Genomic DNA, 18500 nt, shown 5'->3' on the forward strand with positions numbered 1-18500 from the left:
CCACCAGCCCCTGCTCCCTCTGGGAGGCTGGCTGCCCTCACCCTCATTTTGCCCCCAACCCCAATCTCAGTCATTTATATGTCTGGGACAGAGAGAACCCTGGCCAGCTTGCATATCTGTGGCCACTTTGCTTCCCCAAATGTTCCCCAAATCGCTTGCCACAATCAGCCTTCAGGGGAGGGGTGTTGGGTAAACAAGCCAGGGAGCAAAGGGGAGGTATATTTCGGGGGTGCTCTATATGTAGGGGGACAGGGCATGCAATGAAGGGAGAGGAAGAGCCCCAGTGGGGGCATGGAAGGGAGCAGGAAGATGTGCTGGGTGTCAGTGGGAGCAAATGCTCTCCTAAGTAAACGGGTTTGAGGGATGCCTGGCAGAGTGGGGCAGGAGAGCCCTAATGGGTCTGCTGTGTTCTTGTGGAGGGGAACAGCCATGTGGGCCATCATCATAGGTGGGGATGGGAGTCTCAGTTGACTGGCCGGTAGGGGATGCATCCTTGCCCCCAGGGTGGGGGTGGCAAGAATCAGTGCTTGTGCCCTGGGGCCCCATGTGAGAGCATGTGCCCTCACAGGGGAGGAAAGGGGGGCTGATTAATCCGGGCGCTAATGAGCAGCAGGGAGAGGAAGCATGGACGGGCGGGGGGAGGTGGCTCCATCGATCCAAGCCGCGGAACCAGCAGCTGAAAAAAAAGTGAGAAGGGAATCGATCTGAGGGAAACGGCAGCTGCTGGGGATTAGAGCCCGAGGTCCACCCGCGGCCCAACGGCCACCCCGCCCCCTGCGTCAGGCCTGGCCCTGCAGCCTCTGCCTTGCCCCAGGGGAGGGGTCCAGGGATGGCTCCCTTGGCGGCCAGGAGCCACTTTGCCCACCCTGGCTGCAAGGCCAGGTCAGGCCCCATCAGGGTCACCCCAGCATGGAGCCTGCCCACACACCCAGCCCTGGCCATGCACGGTGCCCTGCCTAGGTTGTCCCTAGCCTTTAGGCAAAGTGGCTTCCCCAGGGACCCCACAGTTGGGCTTCCCCACAAGCCTCCGATGAGTCTGGGTCAGCTGGTTCCCCAAGCTGGAAAGATAAGACCCCTGGGGCAGGGTGCTGCATCTGGCTGGGACATAGTGTCCCAGAAGGGAAAGTGGGATTGGCATTGGACGAAGCCGCTGAGTTAGCACTGAAAGTGGCCAAGTGACCACAGACAGCCTCCACTCTCTGTCCCATGCCCAGGCAGCCCCCTCCTTCGCTCTCCCCTTCCTGGTAGACTTCCAGACCTTTCCAGAGCTCCCCCCTCCACTGTTCCTCCCCATCCTTCTCTCTCTTCCCCTTTCTCCTAATATTGATTTTTCTTTACTGTTTTTTTTTAAAGGTGACTTAATTGCTTTTTAAGGTTACTTCAGTCTCGGGCCCTGCCAAGAAAGCGGGGAACTGCCCCCCAAACTCTCCCCAGCACTTGTTACTACCCGGAAGTACATACGTGTCTCTGAATTCCCCCACCATCCATTGAGATCTTGGGGTCACACTTCCCCGACAACATACTGGCCTCCATCGTGAGACAAATCACACCCTCCTTCCTCCTGAGGGATGGCAGGACGCCTTCAACCTCTATAAGGAAATTAATCGGGTGGTAACTGGGTATAAGGGGCATGTGGGGGGTGCTGTGAGGGGAGCTCCAGGCTGCCAGGAAGTGGAGCAGCAATTAGCTGCATGCACACCCCCACCACTGCCCCACAGCCAGCTGTCTCCAATTGTCCCCAAGCCCCCAGCTCCAGTCTCCCAGATCTCCAGGAATCTGGTGATGTTCTGGGGGAGTACCCCCATCCTTCCAGCTCATCTCTTGACCTTTCCATCTACTTCTCACCAGGCTCTCTGGCCCCCTCCCTGTCTCTCTATACCCCCTTCGCCTCTGGCCCCATCCCATCTCTCCTCCCTCTCCCTGCTTCCCTGCCTGCCTCCCTCTCTGCCCGGCTGCAGTTGGGTGATAATCTCCCTCATTTAGCCTCCCGGCTGCTTCCCCGGCTCATTGCCCAGCTGGTCCCTGGGGCCCGGCCCAGCTTCTTCCCCACCCCCACCCCAGCCCTGCGCCCAAGCTCCCCCACCCCTCCCTGCTTCCCCCACCCACTCCCGGGGGACCAGCTGCCCCTTGCAGTGAGGCATCAGGGACAAGTGTGGCTGGCCAGGCCCTTAGCTGGGTGTGAGCAAAGGGGACGGGGCTGTTAGGGACCCTGGACTGGGAGTGCGGGGGAGCTGGGTGTTGCGGGGTCAGAATGGGAAGCTTCATCCCAGGTTCCTCTGCTCTCCGGTTGTCCCCATTCCTCAGATTTATTCCCAGTCCAGTTCACCCGCCTCCACCCCCCAGGGCATGAGCTTCCTGACAGTGAGAATGAGTGGTAGTTGGACTGGGATGAGGTTTGGTAACGGGGTCGGGTGGGGGGCGCGTGCAGAGGGGGAGAGAGACAGGGAGAGCAGTGGGTTTCTGGCTCAAGGTTCCTGGGAGGAGGCATGGAGATTTTGTTTGGGCAAAATGCCCCAAAGGCAGACCCAGAGACCTCCCAGGATCCAACCTGGGAGGTTCCAAGGGCGCTTTCTCAAAGCACAGGAACCCCCAAACTGATGCCCAGATTCCTTGCCTGGCTGGCCCCATTCATAAATGCTATGACCCCCCGAATTCCTAGACAGCATTCTCCTAAAGGTGCCCAGCCTCCCCCTGCGCGCAGAGGACACCCTCCCCAGCCCAGACACCTGGCCCTGGTGCGGACCAAGTGGTGAGCCAGTGTGGGACAGATGTGGGCGGGAAGGGACCAGGAATGGAGGGCTGGGGCCGGGGCTAGGCCAGGCCTGGCTGGTGAGCACACAGCGGTGACAAACGGGCTGTGCGGGGGCCGAGGGGCGGGGGATGGACGGCGGCTGATTTATCTGGGTTATTTATGCCGTGGACGAGGCAGGAGAAGCAGTTAATGAGAGTCCCAGCGAAGGGGGGTGGGGAGGCCCGAACGTGATCTGAGGCGACTGAAGTGGGTTAGCGTCCTGCCACCAGGCCCTGCCCCCACTATCCGCCAGTACTCCCTGCACCCCCACCCCATCTTCCTAGGGCCAGCCCAACCCAGCACCTTCTCCCGAGTCTCATACCAACACTTCCCATCTCTTTTCAGGTACTCCCAAGCTGAGGCAACGGGTCCCTGGGACTATAAGGACACCAGGTCCAAGACGGGATGGGCACATCAGGAGGAAATGGGGAAGACACCAGGAAAGGGAGGGCAGGAAGATGAAAAATCCTGGCTGGCCAGAAACTAACAAAGTCTGTGGGGCCTGCAGGGGAGGGCTGGGATGGACACAGCCATCGTGGGAGTGGGTGTGCAGCTGACAGCCTCAGAGCTGAGGCTGCGGAGGGCAAAGGGCATGGGGTAGAGAGGCGGTGTCTGCCAGTAGCCACAGCGGGGGCCTGAGTGGCAGAGACAGGCTGGCCGGGAGGGGGTGCTGGTCAGAGAGCGGAGAGAGCCAAGGAAGGAGGGGGAGAAGATCCAGGAAGGAGGGGAAGAGGGCTTTGCAGCAGTGAAAGCTGCTGGGAGCAGATAAGGCGGCACAGCAGCAGGAGGGATTAGAGCTCAGAGGGAAATGTGGGGAGCGGCGTGGGATGGGGGGGCAGGGAGGAGAAGGTTGAGGGCAAGACACTAGGGCCAAGGAGATAAGTGGGAAAAGTGAGGGCTGTGAAGGTGGCAGGTTTTCATCAGGGGCCAAGAGGCAGTCATCGACAGGGAGAGGAGAGAAGGAATTCCTGATCCTTCTCTCCTCTGTCTTGGGAGAGGGGGACCTTTCTGCCACTGACGGAGCCCCCCCTCCACCACACCCCATGCATGTTGGGGGCAGCAGAGAGACGCACTACCAAGGGTCGAGAACGGGGGGATTTTGGGGTGAGGGCCGTGGCAGGGGCCAACCCTAGCAGCTGAGCTGAAGGCTAGACTGAGAACACACAGCACCCCCTTGAGGTGGCCAGTGGAGCACAAGGGTGCCGCAGCGATCAGTGCTGGCACCGAAACCTTTAGTGCCCAGGCTGTGGCAAAGATCAGTTTCAGAGGGGGCTTCTTCATGGGGAGGGGTGTGGGCTTGGAAGGAGGGCAGATGGCTTCCTAGGGATCCTGCCTCAAACTCTAACACCCCTCACCACCCCTTGCCCTCCTGCTCTCTGAGCCTCCCAGGATGTACTTGGGGTGGGTGAGGCCCCCCACTCCCTCCAGAGCAGAGCCCAGGGCAGTTCAGAGGTGGCTATGGTGGCAGAGGGGAGCCTTGGGGAAGGAAGGGGAGCAGGAAGGGCTGGGGGAGGGGAGCGGGGGTGGCGGGCGGGGCCGGGTAATTGCATGTTTGCCAGTTCTCCTGTCTCTGCACACAAGGGAGCGTGTGTCGGTGGGTGTAGCTTCGCCTCAAGGAGTATGTGTCTGTTGGCAGAGGTGTCAGTGTGTCTGTGTCAGGGGTTTGGGCTCTCCTTGGCCCCCGCCCACCCCTTTCCCCCCTTTGTGTTTTGGGGAGTGCAGCTCTGGGCACACCCAGCTGTGCTCCGTGCGGATGCAGCAGATGTGGCGGGGCCCCAGCTGTGCCTGCTTCCCGGAGAGGGGGAGGGGGCTGCAATCTGCTCCCCCGATAATGGCTGCTAAGTGCCAGGGGGAGGGGATTGAGACGGAGGTGGGACTGGGTCCCCCGGCAGCCTGGCTGAGGGGACGGGAGGGAGATGAGGGCTCTGCCCCCACCCCACCCTGTCCTGGCCAGCCTTCCCCAAGTCTGTGTTCTTGGCTCAGCCTTTCCCCCTTGGCTGGCTCCTGAAGCCCATCCAAATTTCTCTCCACACTCTGTCCCTGTCCCCGGCTCTCCTCCCCTGTCGCCCCATCCAGCTTGGTGCCAGGGACGCACCCCACCCCCGGCCCCCAGCTTGCTCCCCCTCGCTGATTTTACAGAATAATCTTTTTATGGAAACTGAAAAAAGCACTAATGGCAGGAGCACACCCCTCCCCCGCATCCCTCCCCCGCTCATCCCCCACTTCCCACCCCAGTTCCCTCTTGTTTCTCCCTTCCCAGACCCTCCCCGGGCCGGTGCCCTCCTACCCCTACACGGCCAATGACGGTTGGGCACAGGGTCCCAGCAGCGGTGGACAAGGGGGCTCCCTGCACCCCATCCAGGGGCAGGTGCTCCATCTTGGGTCTCTCAGAGATGGATGGGATTTTAGGCCCCTCCCAGCACAGAAGTGGGATGGGGAGGAGTGGGGGGGCATGTCCTTCTTAGACGCCCCCCAACAACAGTGACTGCTTCAACCTGGGGGGCATGTTACAAAGACCTCAGCTTCACTTGTGGCACCCCCCTTCAAACACTGACCCTTTCCCCTTCCAGTGCCTCTCCCCACCATGTCCCCACCCCCACTGGGTCTAGGAGGGGGATCCCGGGGGCCAGGGCCTGACACAGACTTATTGGATTTCACGGTGTTTTGCTGAGAAAATAATTAAATTATCATATTTATGATAGAGCTGCCATGGCCTCTGCCAACCACTCGGAACAGAAGGGTCAGGACTTGGGGGAGGAGTGGGAAGGGACCTAGCTCCTGGTCCTAGGACCCACCCTCTCCCAGCCCCTTCCTTGGGGTGATGACCCCAGCCCAGAGTGGGGACCTGCAGCCCCTACCACTCCCACTAAGACAGATAGTGAAGGTCTGGGCTGGAGGCCAGGACAGGAGGAACTGAGGAACTAGGGACAGCTTATAGGTCAGGACTGCTACACCATGTAGATCATTCCCCACATGCTGGCATATAGCCCACGGGACCTGAGGGACCTGGGAGGTCACATCTAGCCCAATCCCCAAGTCACCCTCAGTCCAGCTCCTGAAAAAGTGCAGCTTCCTAACTGCTGGGCTACAAAGCTATGAAACCCTGGGCTCTGTCCCGGAGCCTGGTGCTGATAACAAGGCCCCGGCACCCTGCCGCCTGTACCCCTGCCTACTGCCAGGACCCCCTCCTTTCTCCCACCCACGCCCTGCACCCCCCATTCTCTTCGGGTAATTAGATTCCTCTCAATTAGCAGATTACGATCATTACCAGCTCATCTGGCAACACAGCTCCGCACCCACAGCTGGGGAAGGGGGGCACCGAGAGGGGCACATGGGGGTCATGGGCAAACATGAGAGATGGCTGGGAGAGGAGGGCTGAGGCCTCCCAAAGGGCAGGGCCAGGAGGACAGGAGGTGGTGAGGGCCTTCCCAGAACAGGGTGCCTCCCACTGTGCTTCAAAGAGAATGGCACCAGCTCAGGCCCACCCAGCCTGCCAGGGGAGTGGAAGACAGAGACATGAGGCCTCGGGTAGAGGCGAAACCCCCACCCTGCCAAAAGCCAAGCTGGGAGCAGATGGAGCTGGCAAAGCGGAAAACCGGCCAGGGCTGGGCTCGGCGGGAACTGAGCAGAGCGGGTTGTGGGGATCAGCCTCTGGGCCTGTGGCCCCGGTTCCTGTGCCCGCTGCCCAACCGAAATCCTTCACCCTTCCCTTCGGAATCCTTGCACATGGGGGCCTGAGCCAGTCTCCGTGGGGAGGAACAGGGAGGCAGGAAGGCAGGGGCGAAGGTGGGGGCCAGGCAGGCTGGGGAGCCTTGAGGGCCTTCCTCCCGAGCAGCGCACGAGGCTGAGGCAGTGGGAGGGGGAGATTTACCAGGGCTCCAGATTCATTATTCATGAGCCCGCAGCAACGACTCCAATTTAAATGCTAATGTGGGGGGGCCTGACTCAGCTGCCCCGCTTCCGCCCCCACCCCCAGCCCAGACATAAGTAGAGTCCGTGCTGGCTCCAAGGTTCATGGGGTTTATTAGGGAGTCGGGAGGGAGAAAGCCCAGGAGTCCCCAGGCCACCCACATTGCTCCCCGGCGTGTGACGATCCTGCCTGGCTTTCTCTGGTCCTTTCTAGACAGAGGCTGGCCAAGCAGGAGGCAGCCTCAAGGGGAGTGGGTAGGAGCTGGAGGCCTTCTGGCAGCCCCACTCAGAGGATGATCTGGTTGGTGAAGCTCCGGCTCAGCTCCTTGTGTGGCAGAACAATCGAGTTCAGGATGAGCACCTCGGCAGGGATCCGGACTCGGCAGCCTGCAGCGTGGATGAGGGCATCAGGGGAGGTCATGGGAGGGGAGATAGGAGCGGGGAGCTGGGGGCCACTGCCAGCAGAGAGGGACCCCTCCTGCCCATCTGTGCCCCTGGCCTCATGCCCCTGGTGACTCACACAGGGCCTGGCACACAGCAGGCCCCTGGTAACTGTTTGCTCAAAGAAGAAAGACGCGTGCACACAGAGGAATGAACGCTCCCCAGAGTCACTGGCCGTCAGCTGTGGGTTCCCCCAGCCCTGGCCCCCAGGAAGCCATACCCAGGATGGTGATGGCAGGCAGCAACTTCCCATCCTTGAAGAGGCTCTCACTGTCCATGCGGGCTCGGGGATCATTGGGGTTGGGGTCATTGGGGGTACCCTCCACGCGGGCCCAGCGTCCCACGGTGCTCCCCCAGCCCACGATGCTATGCAGAACACACGTGTGCTCCTGCCAAAGAGGACGGTGAAAAGTAAGGGGAAGGGGTAGGAGGCAGCAGGAACCGGAAGGTGTGAGGTGGGGCCAGATGCAGAGCCCATGGCGTTCACCCTTCTCTGTTCTTGGGGGGATACCCGGGCCCTTCCCGCAGGCTCTTGGGGTGTCACATGAGGCTGTGTATGCTGAAGCCTACCTGCAATGTGGCTCCATGGAGGACAATGCTCTCCCGGAGCCGCACACCCTCACCCACGGTCACCCCCTTCCCGATGGAGACGTTGGGGCCCAGCTGTGGAGAGAAGCACACACCATAAGCCCTGGAGGGACTTGGAGGATCCCCAAATCCAACTCCCTACTAGAACAGATAAAGCAGAATCGACCTGCTCGAGGCCACACAACAGGCTGTGACAAAGTGAAGAAACCAGCACCCAGAACTCAGACAGTGTGGGCACCCTCCATCCATCCGACCACCACCCTTCCCTCCCTGGGGCTGTGCCCAGCACTCACCACAGCCGAGGGGGCCACCTTGGCGGTCGGGTGGATGTACACATTCCCTAGAAGCAGAAGAGAGGCCCTGGGGGCAAATATCCCAAACCGAATTTGGATCAGGGAGGGGCAGGGATTGAGGCTTCAACTCTGGACTCGAGGTCAAGAAACCTGGTTCAGAGGGCAGAGGGGCTGGGGTGGAAGCCAAAGGTTAGGAATTGGGGCAGGTGGGTACCTCGGATCCGTGGGCTCCCTGGGGTGTGCTTGGCCAGCCGTTCTGGGTGAGTATCCTGGTATCGGCTCAGGTAGAGGCGGGAGGCGTAGAGGGCTGAACTGGGGGCCACAAGGGGGGCAGGGGCTCAGGGGTCAGCAGGGCCTGTGCCCACCACCCCAAAGTTTCAATCCACAGGGGACCCAGACTTCCATACCCTGCGGACTTGATCTGGCTCCAGATACCATCAGTGAGATGCACGTATATCTGGCCCTGCCCTGCCAGGGCTGAAAACACATCCTGCTCTAGGCGGATGGTACCTGCCCCTGGCCACAAGCCTGGTGAGTCCTCCCTGGCAGAGAGGAAGAATGTTGACATCAGTGCCCCAGCTGAGCCCCGGCTGTGGGGCTAACACAGTCTCCCAAGGACAGGAGTGGGAGGGATTCCCACCACCTCTCTAAGCCCCTCTCTCCAGGTCTGGTCCGGTCCTCTCCAAAGGGCTGCTCACATCCCAGGAAACTCTCCCACCCAGCCCCAGCTCGGGTGGGTGCTATCACAAGGGAGCCCCAGGCAGAGGCCTGCTTCCCATCCCTGCCCCATTTCCAGAAGGAGTTCCCCCCATTTTCACATTCTCGTCCCCATTCAGCCCTTTACCCCCTCCAAGTTACCCTCCCACTCATTGGATGGAATGAAACACAGACAGACTCACCCCAGAGCAAGGCAGCTGGTGAGGGCAGAGACAGTCACAGAAAGAGAGGGAGAGAGAGATGGTAGAGATGCCAGCTCAGCAGAGACAGAGACAGAGAGGCCAGGAGAGATGGAGAGGGAAGCAGAGACACGGGTGGGAGTGAGAAATGGCTATGAGCGGAGGAGGCCTTACATGGGGCGATGTCGGGGTAAGGCAAGGATCCCTAGAAGCGAACAGCTTCTAGCCCTAGGAGGGAAGACGCTGGGACTGGCGAGCAGGGCTCTAGGTGCTATGTTCCAAGGGGAGCCGCAGCCTGAGTGTGCATGTCTGTCTGTGTGTGCACGTGCACACGTCTGCACCCAAGCGTGTGTGCGCCCAACTGTGTGTTGCCGTCTGTTCTGAAAGACGTCTCTGGGACACTCAGGGCTTGGCAGAAATGGACCAGAAGGGGAGTGGGCAGGCAGTGACAGAGGAGGAACTGGGATGGATAAGGAAGAGGGACAGAATGAGGTTAGAAGGGGAGGGACTCAGGAGGCTCTGCTGGAGATGGCAAGTGGAGAAGGGAAAGGGGAGGAGGAAGGTAAGCAAGTTGAGACGGAGCCTGCAGAGACTGGTATGTGTTGGGGTCCGTGACTGGGGGTACTTGGGGTCACAGGGCTATGGGGCCTGCCTCACAATTGCCCATCCTGCTGATTGCGCTGGAAGACATCCCGAAGAGGCTTCAGGGCTTCAGGAGAAAAGAGGTAGATGCCGCAGTTGATGATGTCACTGATAAATGTGCTGGGTTTCTCCACATAGTGCAATACCTGTGAACAGAGCAGGCTGGGTTCAGTAGAAGAAGGGACTACTGCCACAGTCCTCTAAGACCCTCTGATTTCCAGGCCCTTCCTGCCTCTTCTCCCTGCTGCCAGGGTGGCCTGGCTAAAATGCAGTGCGCGTCCGCATCCTACTGCCGCCTGGCTTTAAACCCTGAGATGACTGCCCTTCACCTGATTCACCTTCAGATAAGTCCAAAGTCCATGGCTTTCCCTGCCTGATCCTCCCCACCGCCTACCTCTCAGATGCGTTTCCACCCGACTGCATGCCTGTGCCTGGAATGGCCTGTCTCATCTCTTCATCTGGAAAGCCCACCTTTCCAAACCCAGTTGACACTGTCACTCCCTCTGTGCGTCCTCTCTTGCTGGCCCCAGAGTTAGCTATTCATGCCTGGGCACTCCTGAACTCTGGCCACGCCTCACCCTTGGCATTGTATCATTTGCAAAAGTTGGCTTTTGATTCTGTCACTCCTATTAGACTAACGGTGCCCATGAGGCAGGGACTGCACCCATTTGGCTCTGTTTCTCTCACACCTACCTGGTGCTTAGCACAAAACTATCTATGTGTATGTGTGTACATGCATGTGTGTGTGAGTGTTTATATGTATGTTTTATATTAAAGCACGAACAAATAAAAGGGGTATGTGAGGCGAGGTATGGTGGTGGCTCATGCCTATAATCCTAGCACTTTGGGAGGCTGAAGTGGGTGGATCACTTGAGCTCAGGAGTTCAAGACCAGTCTGGGCAATGTGACGAAACCCTGACTCTACTAAAAATACAAAAATTAGCCTGGCATGGTGGCACATGCCTGAATTCCAGCTACTCAGGAGGCTGAGGCAGGAGAATGGCTTGAACCCAGGAGGCAGAGGCTGCAGTGAGCCGAGATTACACCACTGCACTCCAGCCTGGGCAACAGAGTGAGACCCTATCTCAAAAAAAAAAAAAAAAATTTTTGTTGGGCATGGTGGCTCACGCCTATAGTCCCAGCTACTTGAGGGGCTGAAGTGGGAGAATGGCTTAAACTTGGGAGGTCGAGGATGCAGTGAGCCAAGATTGAGCCAAGATCGCACCAAGATCGTGCACTCCAGCCCGGAAGACAAAGTGAGACCCTGTCTCAAAAAATAAACAAATAAAGGAGGGAGGGTTATGTGAAAGTCAAGAGGCGTAGGAGAAGGGAGTTTCACAAACCAGGACAGAGCCCTGCTGCCTTGCCTATCATGTTGCTGCCTCCGGTATGTTATTTCCTACCTCCAGGCCTTTACACCTGCCATTCCCTCCGCCTGTAGTACCTTCCTGTCTCTGTCATGTAGACAAATGGGACTCCGCTCAGACCTTGCTTCCTCCAGGAAGCCCTCCCTACTCCCACCCTGGCAAGGCTGGGCTGGGCCCCCCTTGGTGTTCCCATCATGCACTGTGCATACATTTACTACAGCACCACCTGCAGGAAAATTAACCATTCCCCCTCCCCCTGGTCAATCTCTCTTAAAGGGATATAAAATGATTAATCGGGAGCGTCTCACCTGTCTGACAAGACTAGGGCCCACCCTATACTGTGCCAGTATTCTCTAGAGGCCTGAGGTAGAGGGGATGATGACACAGAGTAGGAACCCACCCAGCCCCCTCTCTGCTCTCACCTCATGTGTCTGTGGATTCTCAACGATGCAGCCGTAGTTGAGGGACTGCGTCCTGTTAGCCTGAAAGACAGACACACCCGAGACAGTGACCTGCCTGCTCCAGGGCAGCCACGTCTGTTTTTCCTTTCTTTCCCTCCCCTACAGCACCTGGCATGCAGCTCTGCCACTGACAGGCCTTCAGCAAGGGTGGAAACTGACAGCTGCCCTCCCCCTCCCTACTTCTAAACAGCCAGAGGGCTCGGGGTCTCCACTAACACTTCCATGCCTGCCAGAGCAGCGCATCTCCCTCCTGACACCAGCTCCCACACCAACTCCCAGGGCGCCCCTGCCTCCCCAACACCCTGAATTCCAGGAAGCTCTTGGGATCACCTCCTTTACACCCTCCAGTCCTCCTGACCCCCTCACCGTAGTGCCAAGGAGTAAGAAAGGGTGACGCTGGTGTCGGTGGGCTTCCAACATAGCACTCAAGGGGAAGTCGGAGCAGACATCAGCATTAAGCACGAAGAATGCCTCGGGGCTCCCAGCCAGGATCTGGTCTCGAAAATGGTAGAGACCACCCCCTGTGCCTAGGGGGGCAAATTCCTGCAGGTACCTGTCCCCAGAGACCCAGGAGCCAGCTCAGTGGATCTTAGGAAACAGATACCATGAGCCAGGGCACTTGACCCCCACCGCCTGCTCCCAGGAGTACTCCTGCCCAAGGCCCACAGAGAAACTCTATATATTCAGGGATTCAGTGATGTCCAAATAAGAATCCTTCTACTAGGTGAGGATGAACTCTGGCAAATGCTGACTCAACCCACTCCCAAGAACTCAAGAGGCCTAGGGCATCCTCCCCACCCCCATATACGAGTATGTGCACAAACACCTGACTGGAAGGTTAAACTCCTGCTGGGCGGCTTCTAGGAACTGGGTGAGGGGCTCATCAGGTTGGTAGAAGCCAATGAGCAGAATCTCCTGCATCCCAGGGACCTGAGGAAAAGGGAAAGGCTGGGAGGAAGAATGTCTAACAGGAGGTGATGTTGGGGAAATCCTTAGTGCTGACCCAAAGTCCAGAAACCAGTTTTAGCCTCAGCTGTGGGGTCCCAGGGCACTCACCACTCTGGGCTATTTTCTCCTGTGGACAGTGAGGAAGTTGGAGGAAGTCGGAGGCCTGATCTTTTTTTGTTTTGTTTTTATGAAAAAAGGTCTCACTCTGTTGCCCAGGCTGGAGTGCAGTGGCATGATTTTGGCTCACTACAGCCTCCACCTCCTGGGCTCAAGCAATCCTCCCACCTCAGCCTCTCAAGTTTCGAGGACTACAGCCATGTCACCACCTCCCTCAGCCTCTAGAGCAGCTAGGACTACAGCCAGGCCACCACATCTAGCTAATTTTTAAACTTTTTGTAGAGAAGGGGTCTCTTGATGTTGCCAAGGCTAGGCTAGAACTCCTGGCCTCAAGCGATCCTCCCAACTTGGCCTCAAAAAGTGCTGGGATTACAGACATGAGCTACCATGCCAGGCCTGATCTTTCAATCAATTATTATTACCCCCACCAACCAGAACTGGGACTCACTCTAAGAAAGACTTTGCCTACCAAGCTGCATTAATCCATTCCCCGCCCCCCACCCTCATTTTCATTATCCGTCAGCCTAAGCTTGAGATCAGCATGAGGTAAGGGTACCATGTATCAAGGGTCTGTGTTGTACTAGGCATTTTACAAATGTCATTTCTAAGCTTCACCACCCAACAAAGTAGGTCTAATCTCCCCCATTTTACACATAAGGAAACTGAGTGTCAGAGAGGGTGTGTTATTTGTTGCAGGCCTCACAGCAGGCAGAGACTGAATTCAAACCAAAACCTTGCCTGTCTCAATACAAAAAGCAATAAAGAAATGAGCATCACGGTGATCAAGGATATGAATTTATGCCTGGTTATCATTAAGAGTCTCCATGCTACGACTTTACATTGTCTCCAAGATCCTTGCCTGATCTCATATTCCATACTTTAAAAATAGGAGTGAAATCTGAGCAGGAAGAGGCCAGATGAGAAACCAGATTAGGGGAAGACAGCAGGGCAGCTGCACAGCATAACTTGAGGGGGCGCCATTCACATTGTCATCTGTGAATGATGGTCCTTGGAGTTATGCCTGGTGGGAAGAGATTACGGTTGGGAAAGGGGGAAACAGCATGAAGATGAGCAGGAAGTGAGGGGAGAGAGGGGAGCCCCTGAGGTTACCTGGGCACAGGCTTCAATATGGTGTTGGATCATAGGGACCCCTGCCACAGGAAACAGTGGTTTGGGCACCTCAAAAGACAAAGGTCTGAAGCGAGTTCCTGGGAGAGGAGAGAGAACGTTTCGGCTTCCTGCCTTCCCCTGCCCCCATTCCGCCTACCACACCAGCCCAACCTCCTCCCCCCATTCCCCTGGCACCTCACCCTTTTGAGGGCCTCCAATCAGGATCACCGCTTTGAGCATGATGGTGACTGCTACCTAAACTTCAAATCCCAACAGAGAAATCAAGCTCAGATCTCATACCCCAACCAAGCCCCAAAACCCAAATAGCAACACTTAGCCCTCTCCCAAGATGTAAACCCAAAGCTCAATATAGTCTCTGCCTGGACCCAACACCTCACAAATCCCACACATCTCAAATCCCAGCGGAGAAATCAGGCTCAGATCTCACACCCCAACCAAACCCCAAACCCCAAATAGCAGCACTTAGCCCTCCCCCAAGATGTAAACCCAAAGCTCAATATAGTCCCTGCCTGGACAGAACCTCACAAATCCCACACATCTCAAATCCCAACCCAGATTCCAGTCGGCCTTCAAACCTCACAGTGATTCCTCCCAAATTCTGAAATTCACGCCCCACAATTTGATCTCTAAAAGACTTCCCTCTGGCCATGAACAAATTCTGCAAATTCAGAAACCTGGCAGAGACCCCCTTCTCAGACCCAACCCTCAAAATACTGAAGCCTCAAATTCACTGATTCCCAAAGTGTTGTGTCTTCATTCTAGATATTAAGCCCTGAATCCCAATAGTGAACCCTGAATATTGAACAGCAAACCCCGAGTAAGCCTCAGATATTTAACTTAAACCTGAACGTAACCCCCAAGTACTGGACTAACACTGATCTGAATTTGACGAACCCCCAATCCCAGCAAAAATCCTCTATATGCTGAACATGAATCCTAAAACTAACCTCTATATATTGAACCCCAAATCAAAAGACAGGTTTCCTTGGCATCTCAAACACTGAACCTATTGACCCCCCTCCAGTCCTAATACGGATGACTGGCTGGGTCTAAATCTCTGGATTCGGAGGACTGCTTGATTGCTGACCCTCTGAACCCCACAACTGACTCTGTCCAATAAACCCTGGCCTCTCATGGCCAGGGATTGTGGGACCAACACAGGCGCGGGCGCACCCACGGCCAGCCAGGACCTCGGAGCCCGCCCTCTGTCTAGAGGCTGTCCCCTGCTCCTTACCCCTTCCGTCACCCCTCCACCAGCTCCCTTTACCACTAGCTCCCTTTACTCCAGCTCTGCCGCCCGCTACTGCAAGCTTCTTCCGCGCACGTGTCTTCTCGCAAGTCGCGAGAACTCATTCGCAGGTTCTGCCGGGAATTGTAGTCTGAACCTTTCACCGCTTTCAAACTTAATGGGAGAGGAGAGCGGTGCTGCAGTCCGGGGGCGTGGCCAAGGTATCGAGGGGCGGGGTTAAATGAGAAGAAGGGTGGGGCCTGAGAAGCACAGCCTGGAACTTAAAGACTGGGACCAGAGCTGTCGGGGAATGGGCCCCGGGGCAGCAACCGAAGTGAGAAACCGAGTCCCAGAGGAAAACGGGACTAAGGACAGCAGCGGGGTGTGGCCAGCCCTGGAAGGGACGGGCCCGGGGGCAAACAGCCACGAGGGGCTGGGGCTGGAGGCGCACAAAAGAGGAGAAGGCGGGGTCCCGGGCCCAGCCCCCGGTCCCGCTGGGAAGTGAGGGCGCCTTGGACGGTGAGGGCAACTGTATCAGGCTGACTGTCTGAAATGCAGCACCGCGCTAGGCGCTCTCCAGACTTCCCTGCGACTCCAACAGGCTGTGACCTTGGCGTGGGGGTCTGGAATACGTGTGGGCGCGGGTGCAGGCGAGAGGGAATGGCGACGTGGAAGAGCAGAACAGACGCGGAGAGTCAGAGAGCAGCTTTATTAAGCAAGCTGGAGGAAGGCTGTGGGTCCCACCAGCCCCAGGCTCGGCGCCAGGGCGGAAGGTCCGGGGGTGTCGTTCAGGCTACGTCTACGCGAGCGAAGCTCTGGTCCATGCCCAGGCTGTTCTCCACGTACACCTCGTACTTGCCGCTGTCCTGGGGTGTGGCCCGGCGAATGGTCAGCGTCGTGGTGGTGCTGCCGATCTCGAAGAACACCCTGCGGAGGGGCGGCGGGGAGGAGGGCGGAGCCGCGGTCAGTACAAGGGCGCACTAGGCCGGGCTCCTTAGCCAACTCTGTTCCTCCCCGCCCAGTCCCCGCCCCCGTCACTCCCGTCAGATTTCTCCGCTCAGTCCCACCCAAGTTCCAGCCCCAGGCCCTGCCCATGCCGCAGGTCCCAGCCCTCGCCTGTCATCCTCCTCAATGTCCTCCCCGTCCTTGGTCCAGCCCACGTCGGGCGCAGGCTCTCCCAGGATCTCCGCAGTCAGCGTCACGGTGGCGCCTTTGCGCGCCTTAGTGTTGTCGGGTCCCTTTTGAATCTTCGCTGGGACTAGCGGAAGGAAAGGGGAGCGAAACCCCGTGAAGGACCTGGAGATGAGGCAGGGCATCACTTCCCCAGCTAATACCTGGCACTAAATACAGATGCATTTAAACTCGCAGCGTGACGTTGAGCAAATCATTAGCCTCTCTGGTTTCATCTCCTTGGCTGTTAAAGGGACTTATCCCTACCTCTCCTCCTTCTCGGGGTCGAATAGAGTATCAAGAGATAAGGCGGGCGAAAACACCTGAATGTTCACACATCTCACGGTGCCTCCGAGACCGCTCCTGGTAGTGGAAATTGCCCAGAGTTGGGAGCCAGAAGACCCGTGTCCAACCCTGGCTCTGCCTCTGGTTTGCTGTGTGACCTTGGGGACCTGGAGCCGCGTGATGGAAGCCCACAGAGGACTGCTTAGCCCGGGTGGGGCTGGATCCCGAGGTAGGGAAGGACGCACTTGGCTGGCGGCGGCGATGCGCCCAGGCTGTGCCCGGCGCTGGGCTGGTGGGGACCCTATAGCTAGGCCCAGAGGTAAACGCGCAGCTGGACCGGGCTGCGGGCTCTGACTGAGTGGTGCTGGTCTGCGCCCTGGCGCTGCGCCCGGGGCGCGCGTACCTTCCACGAGGATGCGCGCCGAGTCGGAGCACTGGCCGAAGGGGTTGGTGACGTTGATGCTGTACTGGCCTAGGTCTGCCAGCTCGCCGTCGCGCACCACCAGTGCCACCACGTCAGGGTCCTCGAAGACGTAGCGGTACTTGGGCCCGTCACGTAGCTCCTTGCCGTCCTTACTCCAGCGGATGAATGGGTCCGGGAAAGCCGAAATGCGGCAAGTGAGCTTGGCCGCGCTGCCCTCGATCAGCACCACGTCCTTCAGCGGCTCCAGTACCCGCGGCGGCCCCTTCTCGCGCAGCTCCTTCCGGGACCTACCCCCGGGCCGAGTCAGGGTCCAGAGCTCCCAAGACAGGCCCGGCGGCAGCCCTTTCTGAGAGTACACCATCTCCTGCCTGCCCCCTGGGCCCGCCAGACCCCTAAACGTGTGGCTTGGTAGGGAAGAGGACTGCTCCTGAACTGCTGCCCTGATAGGATGATGCATTCCTGCCGGCCACTCCTCCACATCTCAGTAAAGACCCTCGCCTAAAACCAGTCATTCTAGAGGCTGCTGAAGCCGCTCAGCCCTTTCCCAACCCCCATTCAAGAATGCGCTCTCTGCAGCTCCCTTCCTCCACAGAACTCCAGCGTTCCCTCTTACCTGTGGCCTCGGTAAGAGGCCTGGATGCGAATAGCCGCACTCTGGACCTGCGGGTCATTGATGTCCAGGGTACATCCAGGAGGTGGGGCCGCAGCCACTGGCTTTTTGGCAGGAGCTGCTTTAGACATCTGGAGAGTGGGCGACAAATATGGGGGTCCAGGTTGAGACAGAGGGTCCCACCTTCAGCCCTTTCCCTCCATGGTCGGAACATTCAGGGGGGTGGAGGAATGAGAGTGTCTGCGGCTTCTCTGAGGATAGGACTTACCGTGGAGGGGTTGACCTAGGGACTTGAGTCGCCTGGCTGGATTGCAGGCAGCACAGAGCCCTTCTGGATGGCACAGTAGGGGTGCAGGCAGGTGCTCAGCCCTGGGCCCGGTTTTATACATCGCTCCCCTCCTTGCCTTGTTTGGCGTGGTTGCCCCAAGCCCCCCGGGACCCCATCCCCCTCCCTCTGACCCAAGCAAGCTCTTTATTTAGCCTGCGGATGCCTGGGATGCTGGCTCGGCCTCTGGGCTAGGCCCGTGGGGGGAAACCCGAGTGGCTCTGGGGTGCACCTCGCGTCAGCAACTGGACAACTGGACAGCTGGATGCTGCCCTGTCCCCTCCCAGGGCAGGGGGTATCCATCCCACTCCTAGTAGGACCAGATTCAGCCCCTAGCTGACAAGAGATCCAGCTTCCTACTGGGGCAGTTTTTCACTCAGGTTGGGCTCTGGATAGTCAGACAACACACCCTGTTGGTAAGGGGTTTCAGTGTTTCGGGGGTGTCCCTGAATAAAGCCAGAGTAGCGACGGGCTTGGGCCTCAGGGCCCCTACAGCTAATGGCAACAGGGCCACGTGGCTGTCAAGACCAATCCAGAAGCTCCTTGCTCTTACCCTGCTCCCAACCCCAGGAGTCCAGGGTTGTCACTTCCACACTGTGCCCCCTGGTGGTAAACTGAGATAAACCGGGAGGGGACGGGAAAGATTTTTGAGAATAGCAGCCCCTCCATGCCATCCCTATCCCCATTCACTCCCCTCGATGTCACATGGTAGGGGCTGTTTAGACTGCACTGTCCTTGGAGATTAGCACCACTACTGGCCCCAACCCTAGGTCTGCCCAAGTCCTTTTTGGGGGCATAAATTGGTGCATCGGGGCATCAGACCACCTGGGGTAAAGGGGTTCAGTGAACCCCTCTGGGGCTTGCCTGGAGGCCA

General features: G+C 58.2%; 2 protein-coding genes across 11 annotated transcripts; both read right to left on the reverse strand.

Annotated features, from left to right (window-relative positions):
- Positions 1-6791: 6791 nt before the first annotated feature.
- On the reverse strand, positions 6792-14925 carry GMPPA (GDP-mannose pyrophosphorylase A). Of its 10 annotated transcripts, none has more exons than XM_010360314.1 (14): positions 14852-14925; positions 13764-13823; positions 13564-13661; positions 12215-12318; positions 11755-11941; positions 11350-11409; positions 9576-9706; positions 8922-8936; positions 8430-8564; positions 8237-8334; positions 8023-8069; positions 7712-7804; positions 7362-7530; positions 6792-7087 (listed from the first exon to the last, which is right to left on the reverse strand). In XM_010360314.1, exons 2-14 carry the CDS (start codon positions 13801-13803, stop codon positions 6987-6989), a joined length of 1278 nt encoding a protein of 425 aa, XP_010358616.1. In that variant the 5' UTR covers positions 13804-13823; positions 14852-14925; the 3' UTR covers positions 6792-6986. The 10 variants fall into 10 exon arrangements, with proteins under 10 accessions (XP_010358616.1, XP_030772813.1, XP_010358618.1 ...); XM_030916953.1 differs by having other exon boundaries at positions 13764-13818; positions 14852-14912; XM_010360316.2 differs by having other exon boundaries at positions 14532-14908.
- A 302-nt stretch (positions 14926-15227) lies between these two features.
- SPEGNB (SPEG neighbor) lies at positions 15228-17432 on the reverse strand. Its single transcript, XM_010360312.2, has 4 exons — positions 17305-17432; positions 16671-16978; positions 15929-16070; positions 15228-15739 (listed from the first exon to the last, which is right to left on the reverse strand). The coding sequence occupies exons 1-4, from the start codon at positions 17430-17432 to the stop codon at positions 15601-15603; spliced, it is 717 nt and encodes a 238-aa protein (XP_010358614.1). The 3' UTR covers positions 15228-15600.
- Between the last annotated feature and the right edge of the window lie 1068 nt (positions 17433-18500).

Source organism: Rhinopithecus roxellana, chromosome 14 (assembly GCF_007565055.1).
Source record: "Rhinopithecus roxellana isolate Shanxi Qingling chromosome 14, ASM756505v1, whole genome shotgun sequence".
NCBI classification, from domain to species: Eukaryota; Metazoa; Chordata; class Mammalia; order Primates; family Cercopithecidae; genus Rhinopithecus; species Rhinopithecus roxellana.

Coding starts and splice junctions, on each gene's coding strand:
- SPEGNB (XM_010360312.2), bottom strand. CDS start 17,432: ATGTCTAAAGCAGCTCCTGCCAAAAAGCCAGTGGCTGCGGCCCCACCT. Junction 16,979..17,304: donor GCCTCTTACCGAGGCCACAG/GTAAGAGGGAAC, acceptor GCCCGGGGGTAG/GTCCCGGAAGGAGCTGCGCG. Junction 15,740..15,928: donor GACATTGAGGAGGATGACAG/GCGAGGGCTGGG, acceptor GCCCCTCCGCAG/GGTGTTCTTCGAGATCGGCA.
- GMPPA (XM_010360314.1), bottom strand. CDS start 13,803: ATGCTCAAAGCGGTGATCCTGATTGGAGGCCCTCAAAAGG. Junction 13,662..13,763: donor GATTGGAGGCCCTCAAAAGG/GTGAGGTGCCAG, acceptor CTCCTCTCCCAG/GAACTCGCTTCAGACCTTTG. Junction 11,942..12,214: donor GAGTTTAACCTTCCAGTCAG/GTGTTTGTGCAC, acceptor CTCTGGGGACAG/GTACCTGCAGGAATTTGCCC.